This window comes from Mustela lutreola, chromosome 5 (assembly GCF_030435805.1).
Source record: "Mustela lutreola isolate mMusLut2 chromosome 5, mMusLut2.pri, whole genome shotgun sequence".
Lineage (NCBI taxonomy): Eukaryota > Metazoa > Chordata > Mammalia > Carnivora > Mustelidae > Mustela > Mustela lutreola.
The window spans coordinates 73,061,223-73,079,699 of NC_081294.1; the positions used below are offsets into that span (position 1 = coordinate 73,061,223).

At 38.4% G+C, this 18,477-nt stretch overlaps 1 protein-coding gene across 1 annotated transcript in view; it reads right to left on the reverse strand.

Moving 5' to 3' along the window:
• Positions 1–18,477, reverse strand: part of SAR1B (secretion associated Ras related GTPase 1B) — a 32,247-nt gene that overhangs the window by 8,499 nt on the left and 5,271 nt on the right. The window contains exons 2-4 of the mRNA XM_059174604.1: positions 10,543–10,618; positions 5,586–5,705; positions 1,435–1,500 (exon numbers count right to left, since the gene is read on the reverse strand). Coding sequence (XP_059030587.1) covers positions 1,435–1,500; positions 5,586–5,705; positions 10,543–10,600 — 244 coding nt within the window. The 5' untranslated portion in view covers positions 10,601–10,618. The remainder of the gene's footprint in view (positions 1–1,434; positions 1,501–5,585; positions 5,706–10,542; positions 10,619–18,477) is intronic.

The window sequence follows — 18,477 nt, forward strand, 5'->3', positions numbered from 1 at the left end:
GTTTGCTACCAATGGACAATGATGCACATTAAGTTCACTGGATGACTGTCACTATTTTTAAAATTTATATGCAATATTCATTTTCTGACATTTCAAGTTTAGCAGTTATTTTGCCACTGATAAATTCGGAGTCAGTGAAAGAAGGAAATTAGTGGGTACAGATTTGTTAAGTTAAAATAATAAAACAAACTGTTATAACAGAAATTAACTGAAGTCAACAAAACCTTTAGGGTAATTTTTCTATGACATTATTTTTAGAGAAGTTTTAGGGGTGCCTTAGGGGTAAGCAACTGACTTCAGTTTTTATCTTAAAAACAACACAGAAATTAAATCTCAGACTCCATTAGGTTCCAATTCTCTCTAACCATTGTATTCTGGAGTATTTCATATATATTTCAAATAATTATAATGTCTCAAATGTGCATTCACTAGCCACAACCACCAAAATCTTTTCAACTATTTGTCACAGGAGCTTTAGAATGCCCACCAACTTTGTAATATTCACTATTTATGAATTACCATGTGCTGGGTACTGTCATGTCTTTTGGGGGACATATGAAATACACTTTAGTTCCTCAAAGTTTAGTAGAGGATATAACAGAGTCTTTTCCAAACTTGTAGACATTTACACAAACGCACTAAGCACCATGGAAATATAATTAAGAGCATTCCCAGGTGAGAATGGGAGGTAGCCACACTTACGCTGGGCCCTGAAGGTGGGTTACTTGTGTGCAGATGGGGATGGCATGAGCAAAAGCCCAGAGAGGAAGAACACCGAGAGGGTTTTGTTTGGCTGGAGAACAGAGAATAGAAAAGGGAACAGGGGAAAATAAAGACTCAAAAAATAAACTGGGATCAGATTATAGAGATCACAAATGCCAGGTCAACGAGTTTGGCTTCCATTTTATAGGTCAGCCATTGAAAGTTTTTAATACAGAGCAGTAACATCATAACATGATTATGACAATTGGTGAAATGTGGATTGGAGCAGAGGACAGAGGCTAAATTTAGATTACATGCTTTATACCAAAAGCAATTAAGACTTAAACTGACCAGGAGTATCATGAAAATCACTTTGGTTTAAAGCTTATCTTGTGGTGGGATGCCTGGGTGGCTCAGTGGGTTAAGCCTCTGCCCTCAGCTGGGGTCATGGTCACAGGGTTCTGGGATCGAGCCCCACGTCAGGCTCTTTGCTCAGCGGGGAACCTGCTTCCTCCTCTCTCTCTGCCTGCCTCTCTGCCTATTTGTGATCTCTGTCTGTCAAATAAATAAATAAATAAATAAATAAATAAAAAGCTTATCTCGTGGTAACAATTCTTAAATTTTAAGTGTACTCTGCCTTCCTTAACAGAACAAGATTTCATGAACTGGAAACTAATGGCCACATTTTTATTAAAATAAAACCAAACAACTATAAGTGTAATAGAATCTTACCTTGCACATGTCCACCCAAATCAAAAGTTGTAAAGGTCATGCCAGCAATGGTTAGTTCTTCTGAAGCTAAATAACAATATGGTAAGAAAATCATATTATTCTTACAAGAAAATCAGATATCCATTCATGGTATATATTGCTACTTAATGTTTGATTGCAAATTAGTTCAAATCAAACATTTAGGCACTAATACAAGAATTTGTTATAATTAGATATACTTCAATTTATACTGACAACATAATGCAAGTCATGATAATATTCTAGTATTCACTAGCCTCCACAAATCCAACATTTTTTTCCTTCTCTCTTTCTCCTGCTGAAAATATTAACTATTCAGATAATTATTTGCTGTGAATTCAAGTAACTGCTCCAACCTAATAATTTTTTCTATAATTCATCTTAGATGATACCAGGGAAATTTTCTCTCACGGCTGTCATATTACCAAGTGACGACAGTCTTTAATGATAAACATGGTTGCAATAAAAATTTTTGCTATGTCTTCAAATTTTTTTCTGCTCCCTCCCTCCCTTCCTCTCCTAGGACTTCAAGTATAGGTTGGCTAGACTGCTTTGTTTTTGTTTTTAAGATTTTATTCATCTACTTGATGGACAGAGATCACAAGTAGGCAGAGAGGCAGGCAGAGAGAAAGAGGGAAGCAGGCCCCCTGCTGAGCAGAGAGCCTGAAACATGGCTCGATCCCAGGACCCTGGGATCATGACCTGAGCCAAAGGCAGAGGCTTTAACCCACTGAGCCACCCAGATGCCCTAGACTGCTTCATATTTGCCCGCAAGTCACTGAGTATCTGTTCATTTCACTTTTCTCTGTGCTTCATTTTATACACTTTCTATTATGTTGACTTAAGTTCACTGGTCCTTGCTTCTGCAGTACTGGCATTAATTTGTTGTTAATCCTATGGAGTGAAAATTTCACTTCAGTTACTGTTATTTTTTTCATTTGTAGACGTTTCCACTTGGTTGTGTCTTGTATCTTCCATTTCTTTCCTCATTCTTTTCATGTTTTCCTTCAGTCTATGAGCACATTCATCACAGCTCTTTTGGCATCCTCATCTACTAATTCCATGATCTTAGTCACTTCTGGGTCTATCACTACTGATTGATTTTTCTCCTGGTTTTGGGTCACACTTGATTGCTTCTTTGCATGTCTAGTCATTTTTTACTCGATGCTGGATTTCACTGTATTCCTTTGAAGTGAGGTGGACTTTGTGCTGGCAGACAGTTATACTGCTTGCAGATCAGTTTTTAAGTTTTGTTAGGTTATAGTTGTCTTTACTTTACCGGTACTTCTGCCCCATTACTAAGGTATGGACCTTATGGAGTCTCTAGTGAATGCCAGGTCTCTCCTTTGCGGTTGGTGGGAATATGAATGATTCCTGGGCGCATGTGAACTCTGAGAATTACTTGGTTAACAGCTCTGCTACAATTATTCTTTCTCCAGAAATTGTTTTTTGATTGGCCAAGGGGAGTTTTACCCTATGCACATGGATTGGTATTTAGCCATGAACCTTTCTGCAGTTCTTTGTCTGCAGAGCTCCTTCCTCTCTGGTATTATGCCAAGCAAATTCTCGTCACCTCAGTCTCTGTCTCAACTCAGCAAGGATACTGGGTTATGCTGGATTTCTTCTCCCTGCACCACGGTCTGAAGATTATCTCTATGGTAAAACTTGAATAAAGAAAGGTTTGTTTTCCTTCTCTCAGGAATCATAGTCCTGTGTTAGATATTGTCCAGTTCTGAAAACAGTTGTAGTATATACGTTTGTCCAGTTTTCTAGCTGCTTACAGTGGGATAATTCCAGATGCTCTTACTGCCCCAGAGCAAAAGCAGAAGTCCCCTATAATTATAATGAAAGGTTCAGTATAATTTTAACTATCCATTATATTGCTGAGGCCCCAGAGTATTTTATTAAAAATTCTTTATGTCGCCTCCCAACTGAATAAACCAATACAATTCGTGTTCAAAGTGTGTTCCTTCCCATAAGGTAAATATAATGCTTGGATTATATTTACTTGGGAAATTACCTTTATGGTTACAATCCCTAATATGCTAATATACTCCCTACTTTATAAAATGTCCCAGCTTGAGTAAGACACAGAAAACTTTTAATATCCCAGGGAGTTTGCCCTTTCCCACTCACTGTCCACTCCCAGGAGTAATCTGAATTCTATCATCACAGGTTTGTTGCGCCTGTTCTAGAATTTCATATAAATGACACCATACAGTATGTAACTTTTGTGATCATCTTCTTCCAAGCATCATAATATATACTGTATATAAACAGTTATCCCTATTTCTTATTGAATAGAATTTCATCATTTATTCTTTTGGTGGGGATGGGTATCTGTGCTGTTTCCAGTTTGGGGCTATAACAAAGAAAGCTGGTATAAGCATTCTTGTACAAGGATTTTGGCAAATATATATTTTCATTTCTTCTTGATAAATACTTAGCAAAGGAACTGTCAGATCATAGGGTAGATACATATTACCTTTATCTCATATGTTCTTGATTAATGGAAAATGTTGAGATAAAATGAACAAGAATGGCAGGAAAGTTGAGATGGCAACTGTTTTCTGCCACTGCTTTCACTCCTCATACTTTGAACAACGTGTGACATAAAGTAGGTGTCAATAAGTATCTGATGAATAAAGGAGAGCAACATCAAAAATATTAAAATGGGGGTGCCTGGCCAGCTCACTTCATAGAGCATGCAACTCTTGTTCTCAGGGTTACACACTGAAGCCCCATGTTGGGTGTACAGGTTACTTAAAATCTTTAAAAAAATTTTTTTAACTGACTTAATTGCATGCAATTTATATACTCAATTTCACAATTATCATTTTTTCTTTAATAGTATTGTTCTTGTATCAGAATCTTATTTGCCAAGCTCCACTCTTATCCTAATATAAAAAAAGATGTATCAGTTTTATGAAATCTTCCTTTTCCAACTAAGAGTTTTATTGATAAAATAGTACTTTTTGTTATTCTCCTTCCTTTTTCTCTGTATATTTACTGAATTAAATAATTATCATATTATTATCTACTTTCTGGTCCAGTGCTCAATTTTATGCTGATTATTTAAATCTACCCTCATTATTTCATAATTAATCTGTGATTAGCTTGCTTTTGAACTAGTTGTTTAAAAAAATAAAATTAGAGGCACCAAGTGGCTCAGGACATGATCACAGGGTCCTGAGATCGAGCCCCACACTGGGCTTTCTGCTCAGCGGGCTCAGCGGGAAGCCTGCTTCCCTTCCCCTCTCTCTGCCTGCTTCTCTGCCTACTTGTGATCTCTGTCAAAATAAATAAATAAAATCTTAAAAAAAAAAAAAAAAAAAACTTTATGTCTACTTGACTTATAGTCTTTTCAAGTGACAGAAGGTCACAGGTATTTAAATTAGGCTTCTATTCTAATAATTTTGTCACTTTAACATGAACTTTACTTTCTCAAATAGTACCACGATATAACCTATATACTTACTAGATGGTATCTACTAAGTGATATACAGAGTCATTGTTAATGTCATTCAGGCAGTCTTTCTTAAAGAAACCACAGTAAATTGTTTTTCAAATTTTCTAAATTGTTTTTCAAATTGTTCTAAAACTTTCTATAAATGTATCTTTATGTGCCCTGTTTTTTGTAATAATTCTATGGTCTTTATAACATACTTTATTGAGGTTTCTCAGAGTAGAGAACTGACTGGTTAACAAATGTCACTAGCAAAGTATAAGACTATAATCTGTCCACTGAATAATGATTAGAAGTACAGTTTTAAAACTTGAAAGAAATTTAGGTTATCTAAACAAGGTAACGGTGACTATTTATAAAGCCTAAGCAATATCTGGTTGGAAAGACCTCAATCACGTTAAAATCCCTGAGACAGTAACTTTAATTCCTCTAGCTAAAGAAGGGTATACTAACTGAAAAAAAGCTATGTGTATTATTTTAAGATCTAAATGTACTTCTTGGAAGTGGAGTGGGTCAGCTATGATTTATTATACTATTTTAAGAATAAGTCATATCACCTGATCATAATATACCAAAAAACACCAAAAGATAAAAAAAATTTTTGGTTAGTGCGTATGAACTGGTATCACTTGATAAAGTAACATGTTGTACATGGGAATATACTTACTGGGATGTAACGTTGGGACATGTTGTCCAAGTCTGTCATCTTTTAGCATGTGTAGCAATGTTGTTTTTCCTGCATTATCCAATCCAAGAAATACCAATTTACCAGTTTTCTTATATAATCCTGCAGAGTAAGAGCTATGATTAGTCAAAATTCTCTCTGACATAGATTATCCAAGCAAAAGACTTCAAATAATAGTATAACATTTACATTAGTATAGTATATACATATATATACATATACATAAGTATAACATTTACATAAGGAAAATATGTTTTGAACTTGTAAGATTTTAAAATTGGCTTGAATTGGGCGCCTGGGTGGCTCAGTGGGTTAAGCCACTGCCTTCGGCTCAGGTCATGATCTCAGAGTCCTGGGATCGAGTCCCGCATCGGGCTCTCTGCTCAGCAGGGAGCCTGCTTCCTTCTCTCTCTCTCTCTCTCTGCCTGCCTCTCAGTGTACTTGTGATTTCTCTCTGTCAAATAAATAAATAAAATCTTTTAAAAAATAAATAAATAAATAAATAAATAAATAAAATAAAATTGGCTTGAATAAGCTTGAATTTCTAATCTATTTTTTGTTTTGAAGAGCTATTCTAAATCTGTCATGATTTCCAAGTTCAGGTCTTTTTTTTTTTTTTTTTTAGATGTTATTCATTCATTTGACAGAGAGACAGAGAGAGCTAGAGATAGCACAAGCAGGGGAAGCAGTAGGCAGAGGGATCTGACAGTGATCACAGGCTCATGACCTGAGCTGAAGGCAGATGCTCAATGGACTGAGCCTCCCAGGCACCCCTCAAATCATTTCAAAACTAAACTTTGGGGACGCCTGGGTGGCTCAGTTGGTTAAGCTGCTGCCTTCAGCTCAGGTCATGATCCCAGGGTCCTGGGATCAAGTCCCACATCGGGCTCCTTGCTAGGCAGGGAGCCTGCTTCTCTCGCTGCCTCTGCCTGCCACTCTGTCTGCTTGTGTGTATTCTCTCTCTCTGACAAATAAAATAAATCTTTAAAAAAAAACAAAACAAACAAAAAAAACCACTAAACTTTGTCCCAGTCATTGAATGTGTTACCTAAACTTGTCTCAATACCACAATGCTGATTCCCTTGACAAGTTAGGGATAAATAGCAATGTTCTCTATTAGAGAAATACTCATAACATACTTGACATCATGTATTTATGAAGCTGGACCAAAAGGAAAATTAAAGGAATTTTCATGGTTGATAAAAAAGTAAGAAGTTATGACAATAAAAATCATAATGAGTTTTTTCAATGAAAAGTTTAGGTCACTGTCAAATTTCCCTGAGAATATGGTTAAACTATTCACAGAATTGCCGAAAACTAAAGCAATAACAAAAAGAACCAAGCACATAATTTAGATGTATCAACCAATACTGATAGAGGAAGTGACAGGAAAAAGATCATCGACCAATTTGTAAGAGATTGGCATTTACTGTGAAATTCAAAATTGAGCTTTATTATTTTTTTTAAAGGTTTTTTTTTTTTTTTTTCCCCAGAGGAGTTTTAGGTTTACAACAAAACTGATAGGACAGTACAAGAGATTTCCAGTGTCACTCACCAAAATGGTACGTTTTTAACCAATGATGAACCTATACTGATACATCATAATCACCCAGAGTTACCTTAGGGCTCAGCTCACTCTTAGTTTGTATATTCTGTTTGTTTGTTTGTTTGTTTGTTTTTAAGACCATTCATCTACCGGACAGAGATCACAAGTAGGCAGAGAGGCAGGCAGAGAGAGAGGAGGAAGCAGGCTCCCTGCTGAGCAGAGAGCCCGATGTGGGGCTCGATCCCAGAACCCTGGGATCACGACCTGAGTCACAGGCAGAGTCTTTAACCCACTGAGCCACCCAGGCGCCCCTATTCTGTGTTTTGACAGGCATATAAGAACATACATCCATCACTGTAATATCATACAAAGTATTTTCACTGCCCTAAAAATCCTGTATGTTCTGCCCGTTCATCCCACCCTTCCCCCACTGCCTGGCAACCACTCATCTTTTTAGTCTCCGTATTTCTGCCTTTTTGCCTTGCCAGAATGTCATATAGTTAAAATCAGACAGTATGTAGCCTTTTGAGATTGGTTTCTTTTACTTAGTAATATGCATTTCAGCTTCCTCCATGTCTTTTCATGGCTTGATAGCTCATTTCTTTTTGGTGCTGAATAATACTCCATTGTCTAGACGAACCAATTTAGTTCTCTGTTCAACTACTGTAGGATACCTTGGTTGCTTCCAAGTTTTGGCAATTACAAATGAAGCTGCTATAAAACATCAGTGTGCAGGTTCATGTGTGGATCTAAGCTCTAAACTCCTCTGGGTAAATACCAAGGAGCACAACTGCTACACTGTATGGTAAGAGTATGTCTAGTGTTTTAAGAAATCACCCAGTCTTCCAAAGTGTCTGTACCATTTTGCAGTCCCAGCAGTGAATGAAAGTTCTTGCTGATCCACATCTGTTACTGTCAATGTCCAGCTTTTGAACATTCTAATAGGGTATGTGGTAATATTAAACTTTATGTTTCATGTGTTTAACTGTCTCACACACATGGAATTACATGAGCACTGGGGACATAGTAGCAATTCCAAAAATATTCACTCAGCCAATAAATGAACTTTTAAAGACATAAGGCATTGTAATTCAGGTTACCCATTTAAATAAGTTCATGCCAAAATAATACCCAATTCTTTATCCACATTGAAGCTTAAGAAGTAAATTGTTTAAAGTCCTAATCTTCTTTTTTTTTTTTTTTTAAGTCCTAATCTTTTGATAACCCAGTGACCAAGAGTTCTGATCCTAAGGGGAAGACTGTCTTCCATATTTACTTGAGCTGGGATACTACATTTCTTATTTAATCATGAATTGTGACTAACACATTTTTATACATTTGTATTTTTTTTTTAAGATTTTATGTATTTATTAGAGAGAGCAAAAGCAGAGAGAGGGGCAGAGGAAGAGGGAGAAGCAGACTCCCCACCGAGCAAGGAACCTGATAGGGGATACCATCCTAGGACCCTGGGATCATGACCTGAGCCAAAGGCAGACGCTTAACAAACTGAACCACCTAGGCACCCTGACATTTCTATTTCTTAAAATGTCTCTACACAGATTGTTTCTAACCAGTGCAATCACAATCAATCTTACCATCCTTTTAAGTAGTAGAAGTGCACTGGATAAGATTCCAAAAGGGACACGTACAATGTTTCAACTTTAATCTTTAAAGTGGGTTGGATTAAATCCTTATCTTGTGACAGGCACTATTAAGCAAGCTGTTACACATTATGTAATCCTTAAAATAACTCTTTTAAGTAAATACTATTATCCTCTTTTTTACAGAAGGGAACAAAGGCTTAAAGTTAACTTGCTCAAATGCTGAAGTTAGAAGTAAGATTTGAAATCACACCTGATGCCAAAGCTTTGGTTCATTTCATTTCTCTACACTGCCTCCCACTGTTAGCCCTATTAACCTCTTGCTCCTACGTATGAGGCAATTTATTTTGCTTTTTCAACATAGTTCAGTAGACATTAATTTTTCTATAAACTGAGATATAGATACCAACCTGTTACAACCTGGGTTATCCCCGTATAATGAAGTTTAAAATTTTTATTTCTGACCCAGTTGTTGCAAATATGTAACAAAATATTTCAATCTGATAAAAATATTTAAGAGCTCTTGAGGAGGTAATGTAGAGAGATCTGATACTTGACCTGTAGTAGAGTGACATTATAAAATGTGAGGAATTTTATTTTAAAAAGGGGGAAAAAAAAAAAAACCCAAACCTTGATTTTTAAAATGTGCAAACATTGAGGTCTAAATAAGAAATAAAAATAGATTGACAAAATTTGATCTTACATTTTTGTCCTTTTAATACATAGTAATCAAACAAAATGTGTATTTTCCAAACAAAATTTATTTCCTTTGTTAAAAATATGTTTATGGAAAAAGAGCCATTTATATAGAAGATGATAATTCATAAGTATGGTTGTGGCCAGTGAGGAATTATGTTGACAACTCTGTAATTACATGAAATGCGTCTCTTTGTTCCAGTTCAAGATGATGATTACATGGGAGACTAAACTTAGGGCATGATTTGAAAATAGAAGACCAGAAATATCTTCATTAATTACTACAATAATAAAATTGTATACATCAGAACATAAAAGTTAATCAAAAGCTTGTTTCACTGGAAAATGTGAGAAGTTGAGAGTGTAAATAAGAGAATGAGATGCTAAAATTTTTCCTCTTTAAAATCTAGAAGAGAGGAAAATCACTAGTCAGATTTGCTGGGTATACAAGTCTTATTTAGCAGATTATATGCTGCCAGTTATGATATACAAGGTACTTTATGGAACGTTCATTTTATAGTAACAAAAATAAAGCAGAGAATTCCTGTGAGTGTATTAAATGAGATAAAGTATCTAAAGCACTTAGGTAAAGTGGCTAATCAAAGGTAGCTACTCCTGTAAATAATATTCCTATCAACAACCTTAAGGGGTAGAATTATTTTTAATTTACAGATAAGGAAACTAAGGTTAAGGTGGAAAAAGTAATTTGCCCAAGACTACATAATTTACAAGTGACACAGTGAGTGACTACATTTGTATGATTTCTTTTTTTTTTTTAATTAAAGATATTTATTTATTTATTTATTTGACAGATCACAAGTAGGCAGAGAGGCAGGCAGAGAGAGAGAGGAGAAAGCAGGCTCCCCACTGAGCAGAGAGCTCGATGCAGGACTCAATCCCAGGACCCTGAGATCATGACCTGAGCCGAAGGCAGAGGTTTTAACCCACTGAGCCACCCAGGCGCCCCCATTTGTATGATTTCTAAGCTCACATTCACAACTACTGGGTTATAATATAAAGAGGCTCTAGACAAATAAGCACTTTTATTTAAGTAGGATTAAATGGGATAACAATAAAGAACAAAGAGCCAACATACCTAAAAACTGTAGCACACTGCTGAAACCACTGTAAATCCAGTCAAATATGAAGGACATATCGAAATCTTAGTGGGTCTGGAAAAGAAAGTGTTTGAATTTAGTAGTCACCATTTAACAACATTAAACGTGAACTCTGAGTAAATAATCCTACGAGAACCTTACAATAAGGAGTTAGCCATTCATATCCAGGGTGATCTTTTTTTTTTTTTTTTTAAGATTTTTATTTATTGGACAGAGAGAGAGAGAGAGAGAAATCACAAGTAAGCAGAGCAGAGAGCCTGATGCGGGGCTCAATCCCAGGACACTGAGATCATGACCTAAGCCAAAGGCAGAGGCTCAACCCACTGAGCCACCTAGGTGCCTGTATCCAGAGTGGTCTAATCTGATATATACTGATGCATTAAAAAAAAAAAGGCCATTGGGGCACCTGGGTGGCTCAGTGGTTAAGCCTCTGCCTTCGGCTCAGGTCATGATCTCAGGGTCTTGGGATCGAGCCCCGCATCGGGCTCTCTGCTCAGCGGGGAGCCTGCTTCCCCCTCTCTCTCTCTGCCTGCCTCTCTGACTACTTGTGATCTCTGTAAAATAAATAAAAAAAAAATAAAAAAAAATTTAAAAAGGCCATTAAAATACAAACTAGTGGGGTGCCTGCCTAGCTTAATTGGTAGAACATTCGACTCTTAATCTCAGAATCCTGAGTTCAAGCCCCATGTGGGTTGTAGAGCTTACTTTAAAAAAAGGAGGAGGTGGGGGGTGGACGTCTTTAAGTGTCTGCCTTTGGTTTGGGTCATGATCCCAGGTCCTGGGATGGAGTCCCTCATTGAGCTCCTTGCTCCTCAGAGAGCCTGCGAATCCCCCTGCTTGTTCTCCCCCGACCCCTTTCTCTGACGAATACAAAAAATCTTGAAAAAAAAGAAAAAGTAAAAGCTCTTTCCATTTTTAAAAAACCTACCAAAAGAAAGTGACTAAACAAACAAACAAACAAACAAAAAACCAACAACCAGAGACCATTACTTGCCAATCAGAGTGGCAAACATGAAAATGAAGTGTAACAGCCAGAACTGGAAAAAATGTGGTAAGAGAGGCAGTTAGTGGCAGTATAAATTGGTACAAATCTTTTTAACAACTAATTCAGCAGTAATAAATGTTATACTGTTTGACCCAAGAATTCTTATTCACTTATTTATTTACTTATTTATATAAGATAGGCTTTAATTCGCAACCCTGAGATCAAGACTTGAGCTTGAGATGAAGAGTGGGATGCTTAACCAACTGACCCCCCAGAAACCTCCCCAAGAATTCTACTTTTAGAAATTGTCCTAAATACAGACAATCTTTATGTAAAAAAGATATGCATCAAAGCATTATGTAAGAAAAATTTTGGAAATAATCTATAATCAACAGTAATTTAAATGAAGTATATATGGTCTATGAAATACGTACCAAAACCTTAGAGTGGGGGTAGGAAGAGCAAAGAGAAAGAGATGAAACAAGGAAATTTATGATAATTAAGTAAGTTTTCCAAGTCTGATTATACCTAAGTGGAGTAAAAACCCACTTTCTGTTACTTTTGGTCTTTTATAGCAGATGGTAATAGGTGGCAAATTTGGGGGTCTATCATCTTTCCTCATTTTTCAAATTTTAATCATATTACTAAATATTAAAAAAACATTTTCTTAAATCACAGTAGAAAATGCAGAGCATAGTTTCGTTTAGCATTTACTTGACATGGCTTGATAACTAATAAAGCTAATATGGAAAGAAAAGGGAAAAAATCCTGGAGAAATTAAAGATCACATACACAAAAATACATTTTCAGATAACAAAGTTCATTTTCTTTTTTTATATATATTTTTTAAGATTTTATTTATTTATTTGACAGAGAGAGATCACAAGTAGGCAGTGAGGCAGGCAGAGAGAGGGGGGAAGAAGGCTCCCCACTGAGCAGAGAGCCGGATGCGGGGCTTGATCCCAGGACCTTCACACCATGACCTGAGCCGAAGGCAGAGGCTTTAACCCACTGAGCCACCCAGGCGCCCCCAAAGTTCATTTTCTAGCGCTAAACAAAACCCAGGCCCAAATTTGGGCCAAGTCCTACCAATTTGAAAAGTTCTTTGACATCTTTAGACAAGTGTGACACACTTCTTTCTTTTTCTTTTTTTTAGATTTTATTTATTTATATGACAGACAGAAGCACAGCATGAGAGGGAACACAAGCAGGGGGAGTGGGAGAGAGAGAAGCAGGCTTCCCGCTGAACAGGGAGCCCAATACAGGACTCGATCCCAGGACCCTGCGATCATGACCTAAGCTGACCTGAGCTGTAAGCAGATGCTTAACAACTGAGCCACTCAGGTGTTCCACAACACTGCTTTCTTTAACCATTTCTGTCAGTGGGCTGCCAACCTTGATCCAGGTAGGCCCAGCAAACTCAAGCATTGCTAGATGATAAGGTGTTAGGAGATTATATTGCATTGAAAGTGAGAGAAAAAAGAGACACCTACCTCCAGTTTAGGAGGCCTAGCAGTATTTACTAGGATATTCCCTGGATCCAGCCAATAGCCTCTCCTCTCTTCCATCCCCTTACTTTAACTCGCAAGAGCAAAATTTTGTTCTTGCAACCAGTCCATTCCTGACTGAGAGTGACTCACAAATTATGAAGTTTCATGGGTCAGTAGCACAAAAATGAGAACTAGAAGAGCCACAAATATATACAAAAATCTAGGGATGCATGGGTGGTTCAGTTGGTTAAGCACCTGCCTTTGGCTCAGGTCTCGATCTCAGCATCCTGGGATTGGGTCCCATATCTGGCTTCTTGCTCAGCAGGGAGCCTGCTTCTCCCTCTGCCTGCTGAGCCCCCTGCTTGTGCACAAATGCGCTCTCTCTCTGACGTAATAATTAAATCCTCACCACCGCTCACTTGCTCTCTCTCTAAATAAATAAATCTTAAAAAAAAATCCAGTACCTTAGAAATTCTTATTTTACTCAAGTTGAAAATTATCTCTCATTCTTTATTATTCTTCTAGGTCATGTAGAAATTTGAAACTTGTAGTCACAGAAAATATATATAAGGGACTTATCTTTCCTGAAGATTTTTAGGTAAGATGTTTATTTTTCAAATAGAATCATAACTTTTACTGCAGGAAATCAAATAAAGCAGTGGTATATTAAGACTTTTTTTTTTTTAAAGATTTTATTTATTTTTTTGTCAGAGAGAATGAGCACAAGCAGAGGCAGAGGGAGAAGCAGGCTCCCCGCTGAGCAAGGAGCCTGATGTGGGACTTGATCCAAGGACGCTGGGATTCTGACCTGAGCCGAAGGCAGCTGCTTAACCAACTGAGCCACCCAGGCGTCCCAAGACATTTTATTTAATTCTAACGATTACCAAATTCATATTATGTCCAAGATCCTGAGCTAAACACCATACAGGATACAAATATAATAAACATGGCTCTTTCTCTTGAAAAGGTTATAGTCTAGAGAGGTAAGTTAGCTACACAAATGTAATTCAACTGAAAAATGTTAAAACTGAATAGAATATTATCTAGGATGGTAACAACTTACCCTATAGAATTTCAAAACTTATACAAACACAAAGAAAAAAAACTGTCCATACTGAAAATCTTAAGCTATAAGGGGATTAATAATCCTAAAAGTGGAAAATCAGAATAAAAGAAGTAATGCAGTAGGAAGGGGTATGGTATGCTCACAAATGACTTTATGTTCTGTATAGAAAAAGAGAAAAACAGTCCTCCTTGTCTCTACATCCACAGTCCTATTTCCACAGTTCTACAAAGGCAACAAGTTGTAGCTAAGGAAAGGTTTCTTGGATAATGTTCAGCCTGAATCTTGAAGATTAAGTAAGGTTTTGCTAAGTGGTTGTTGGTTGTTATACTATGTGCAGAGGTGTGAAATGAAGTGAGGACAGCAAAAACTCAGGTACTGTGATGGGACAGGTTAGGGGGCTGCAAACAGCGTTAGTCAACAGATGGTCACCAGTGAGGCATAAGTCAGAATGAGAAACAAATCTGAGACTAAATTTAGGCATTTGGTCTCATGCTTGCTACCTGAAACATTTGGACCTAAGAAACAATATTCAATCAGTCTTTCAATTTAACAAAGCAAAGCTCACAAGAAGTAGCAGCTACCCCTGTAAGCATTATAATTTGCTGAAAGGTTAAAAACGAGAGCTACAGAGCTAGGACTTTACCACTGACCTTAGACAAGTTATTTTAATTTCCTTACCTGTAAACTCGGGACAATAATAGCTACCTGAGATGGCTGTGAAGATTATATCCATTACTACACACAAAGCACTTAGCAGCTGGCATGGAAGAAGCATTCAGCGTTAGCTGCTCTATTTCTCCTACCATGTGGCCCACAGGCACTTTGTGGATGTCACCACTAAATACCCCAACAACCTTTCAAAGTAAATATTATATTATTTTTATTTTTAAGTAGGCTCCATGCCCAATGTGGGGCTTAAACTCAGAACCCCAAGATGGAGAGTTGCATGCTCTACTGACTGGGCCCCAAAGTAAATACATTACTGTTCCATTTTACAGAAGAAGAAACTGAAGTTATAATAACTAAATTTCAAGTATTAGGGATTGTCACATTCAAGTTCCAAACATGGGTCTTTCTGATTTCCAGGTCCATTCCCTTTCTCTTACGTTGCAGTGGCCTTATGACCGTTTTAAAGGCTTAGGTTTTCTCTCTTTTTTTTTTTTTTTAAGATTTTTATTTATTTATTTATTTGACACAGAGGGGCGCCTGGGTGGCTCAGTGGGTTAAAGCTTCTGCCTTTGGCTCGGGTCGTGATCCTAGGGTCCTGGGATGGAGCCCCGCATCCGGCTCTCTGCTCTGCGGGGAGCCTGCTTCCCCCCCCTCTCTGCCTGCCTCTCTGCCTACTTGAGATCTCTGTCTGTCAAAAAAAAAAAAAATCTTGTTTATTTGACAGAGAGAAAGAGAGAGAGAGAACAAGAAGGGGAAGTGGCCGGTGGAGGGAGAGGGAGAGGGAGATGGGAGAAGCAGACACCCTGCTGAGCAGGGAGCCTGATGTGGGACTCAATGCCAGGACCCTGAGATCATGAACTGAGCTGAAGGCTGAGGCTTAACTCACTGAGCCAACCAGGCATTCCAAGGCCTAGATTTTTTTTTTTTTTTAAGATTTTATTTATTTGACAGAGAGAGATAGAGACAGCAAGAGAGGGAATACAAGCAGGAGGAGTGGGAGAGGGAGAAGCAGGCTTCCCACTGAGTAGGGAGCCCAATTCGGGGCTGGATCCTAGGACCCTGGGATCATGACCTGAGCCGAAGGCAGACGTTTTCTTAAAGACTGAGCCACCCAGGCACCCCAAGGCTTAAATTTTTTTAAATGGTTATGTACCATTTTTTTAAATTACTCCAGCTTATAACTCTGATGTGTAATTCCTCCTCCCTCACATCCCACATCCAGTTAAGTTACATCCCAGCTCTATCAGTTTTTGTAGTCTCAAGCTTTCTTTGATTCATACAGGCACCAGTAAGTGAAGAACCTTAAATCACATTCCCAAACTATCATCTTAGCCTCAAATTCTGTTTGTACCAGTTTGTACACACCCTCCAGAATGGCTTCATCAAAATGTCATCTTAGACTTGACTTGTTGCATGATCAGGGTGACTATAACTCCCAGCTTGCTGGGGACAGTCTCCGCAAAGTTAGCTCAGTACAATTATTATTTTTTTAATATTTTATTTATTTATTTGACAAAGAGAGCGAGCGAGCGAGAGATCACAAGTAGGCAGAGAGGTAGGCAGAGGGAAAGGGGGAAGCCAGCTCCCCGCTCTGCTTGACTCGAGCCCAGGACCTGAGATCATGACCTGAGCCAATAGCAGAGGCTTAACCCACTGAGCCACCCAGATGCCCCAGTACAATTATTAATAGTACTTCCTTTTATTCTCAGAAACATCCTGATTAGATAAGAAATTATATGGCCACCCTATACCTTTGGATAGAGAGCCACTAGAGGTCTGTGGGCTGAGAAATGATTCAAACTCCTCATCCTGTAATTCAGAACTTCCACTATCTATCTTTTGGTCACCTTTACAAGCTTAAATCTTCTCTATTTGTAGCTTTCCCTGGGTCAAAGTGAACCACTTGCCATTCACTGCTGGTGACCTATACTTTACCACCTTAAAACCTCTACCCATTCTCCTTCCCAACCAACAAATGAATTTCTCCCATCTATTCTGCCTAAAGGCCTCCTGCCTCAAGCACCAGCCAAATGCTATGGAAGAAATGACTTTTCACTTGAGATGGTCTTAAGGGACAGAAGAGTAGAAGAACCCAAAGAACCCTGAAAGGATAGAACTAGAAGAGGGGCGCCTGGGTGGCTCAGTCAGTTAAGCATCTGCCTTCAGCTCAGGTCATAATTGTAGGGTCCTGGGATTGAGCCCGGAGTCAGGCTCCCTGCTCAGAGAGGAGTCAGTTTCTCCCTCTCTCTGCCCTTCTATCCGCTTGTGTTCTCTTTCGTTCACTCTCTCAGATAAATAAAATCTTAAAAAAACAAAAACAAAAACCAAGAAGAGATGGTGGAAAAAGTGGAAAGAAGTTAGCCCCACGAAGTACCACTTTGCAGTACCACTGCAAAGATGTCACAGCTTTCTTCGTGACAAGGTGACAACCGCTGAGAGCATAAGCCCCCCACAGCAGAGTGGAAGTCCTAGAGACCCAAGGCCAGTACTTAAAGCACAGCAGAGCTAGGTCTCCAGAAGTAATTAACTGTGTGACCTTAGAACAAGCTAGAGTTTCTTTTGCAAACTCTGGCAGGGTGTTATGAAGATCAAGTGAGATAAAATGCACAAAATAAGTACTTAATACCTGGCTGCTGTTATTATGGAGAGAGTAGAACAGAAGGTCAATAGCTAGAGGCAGTAAGGAAAGATTCTTCTTTCAAAGAGTTTGAAATGAATGACAGAAGTGGGATTATCTTCTTAAGGAAGGGTAAGTATGTTGATAAGGAGCAAGCAGAAAGCAAAAGGGCAAAGTCTCAAGAAAAGCCAGGGCTGAGTGCACGTCTGCTCTAAGAGTAGAAGGAAGGAGAGCCAGGAACGTACAGAGGAGGTTGCAGGAATCCAACAACGAAAGTGAAGAATGAGTACAGAGACTTTTCTGAGGAGCAGAGTGAAGATTCGAATAGCTACTGTGGGGAAAAGATCAAGTTAAAGGACTGCTAAAAAGAGCCAAGTGCTTGATTGGGGCTGAAAAACATTCACAGCTCTGCCCATCTGCATGGATTTCCAACCTCCCCTGCTGCCCTCACCTCCCAGTGAGGATCAGCTTTACAGAACATGGAGTGAACAGGGATTAGGACCTGAAAAAAGACAAGGGGAACAGGAATTTGAGAGTACTAATGAGAGGCTGAAGTGGTATGATCAAAAGTTCAGGCTGTGTGAGTAAAGGTATAAAGGCAGCTAGTATATAGGGATAAACTTGGGAGCAAAGGCAGGCTTCTCACAGAAGAGAACTAAGAGAACGGGGGAAAATCTGATCAAAAAGCAACTGTAAAGATAGTCATAGTAAAAAGGGCGAGAAAAGTGAAAGATGGAGCAGAACTGTGTCAGCAAACTGGAGGAGAATGCCGTGTTCAGAAATTCAAGAGCATCAGATCTGGGTGGTGGCAAGTTCCAAGGCCTGGCTCTGGCAGACAGATGAAGAAAACTGGAGTGAAAGAAAGGGGAAGCCAGGATACATGGTATACTGTCCACACTGACAGCAAAATCACCTGGAAGAACGGAGAGCTAGAGAGAGCAAGACTGTGAATCGACTGACAAAGTCCTTGAAAGGGTGCCTGGCTGGTTTAGTCAATGTAGCATGTGACTCTTGATCTTGGGGTCATAAGTTTGAACCCCATGTTGAGAGCAGAATTTACTAAAAAAGGAATTCCTCACTGAAGAT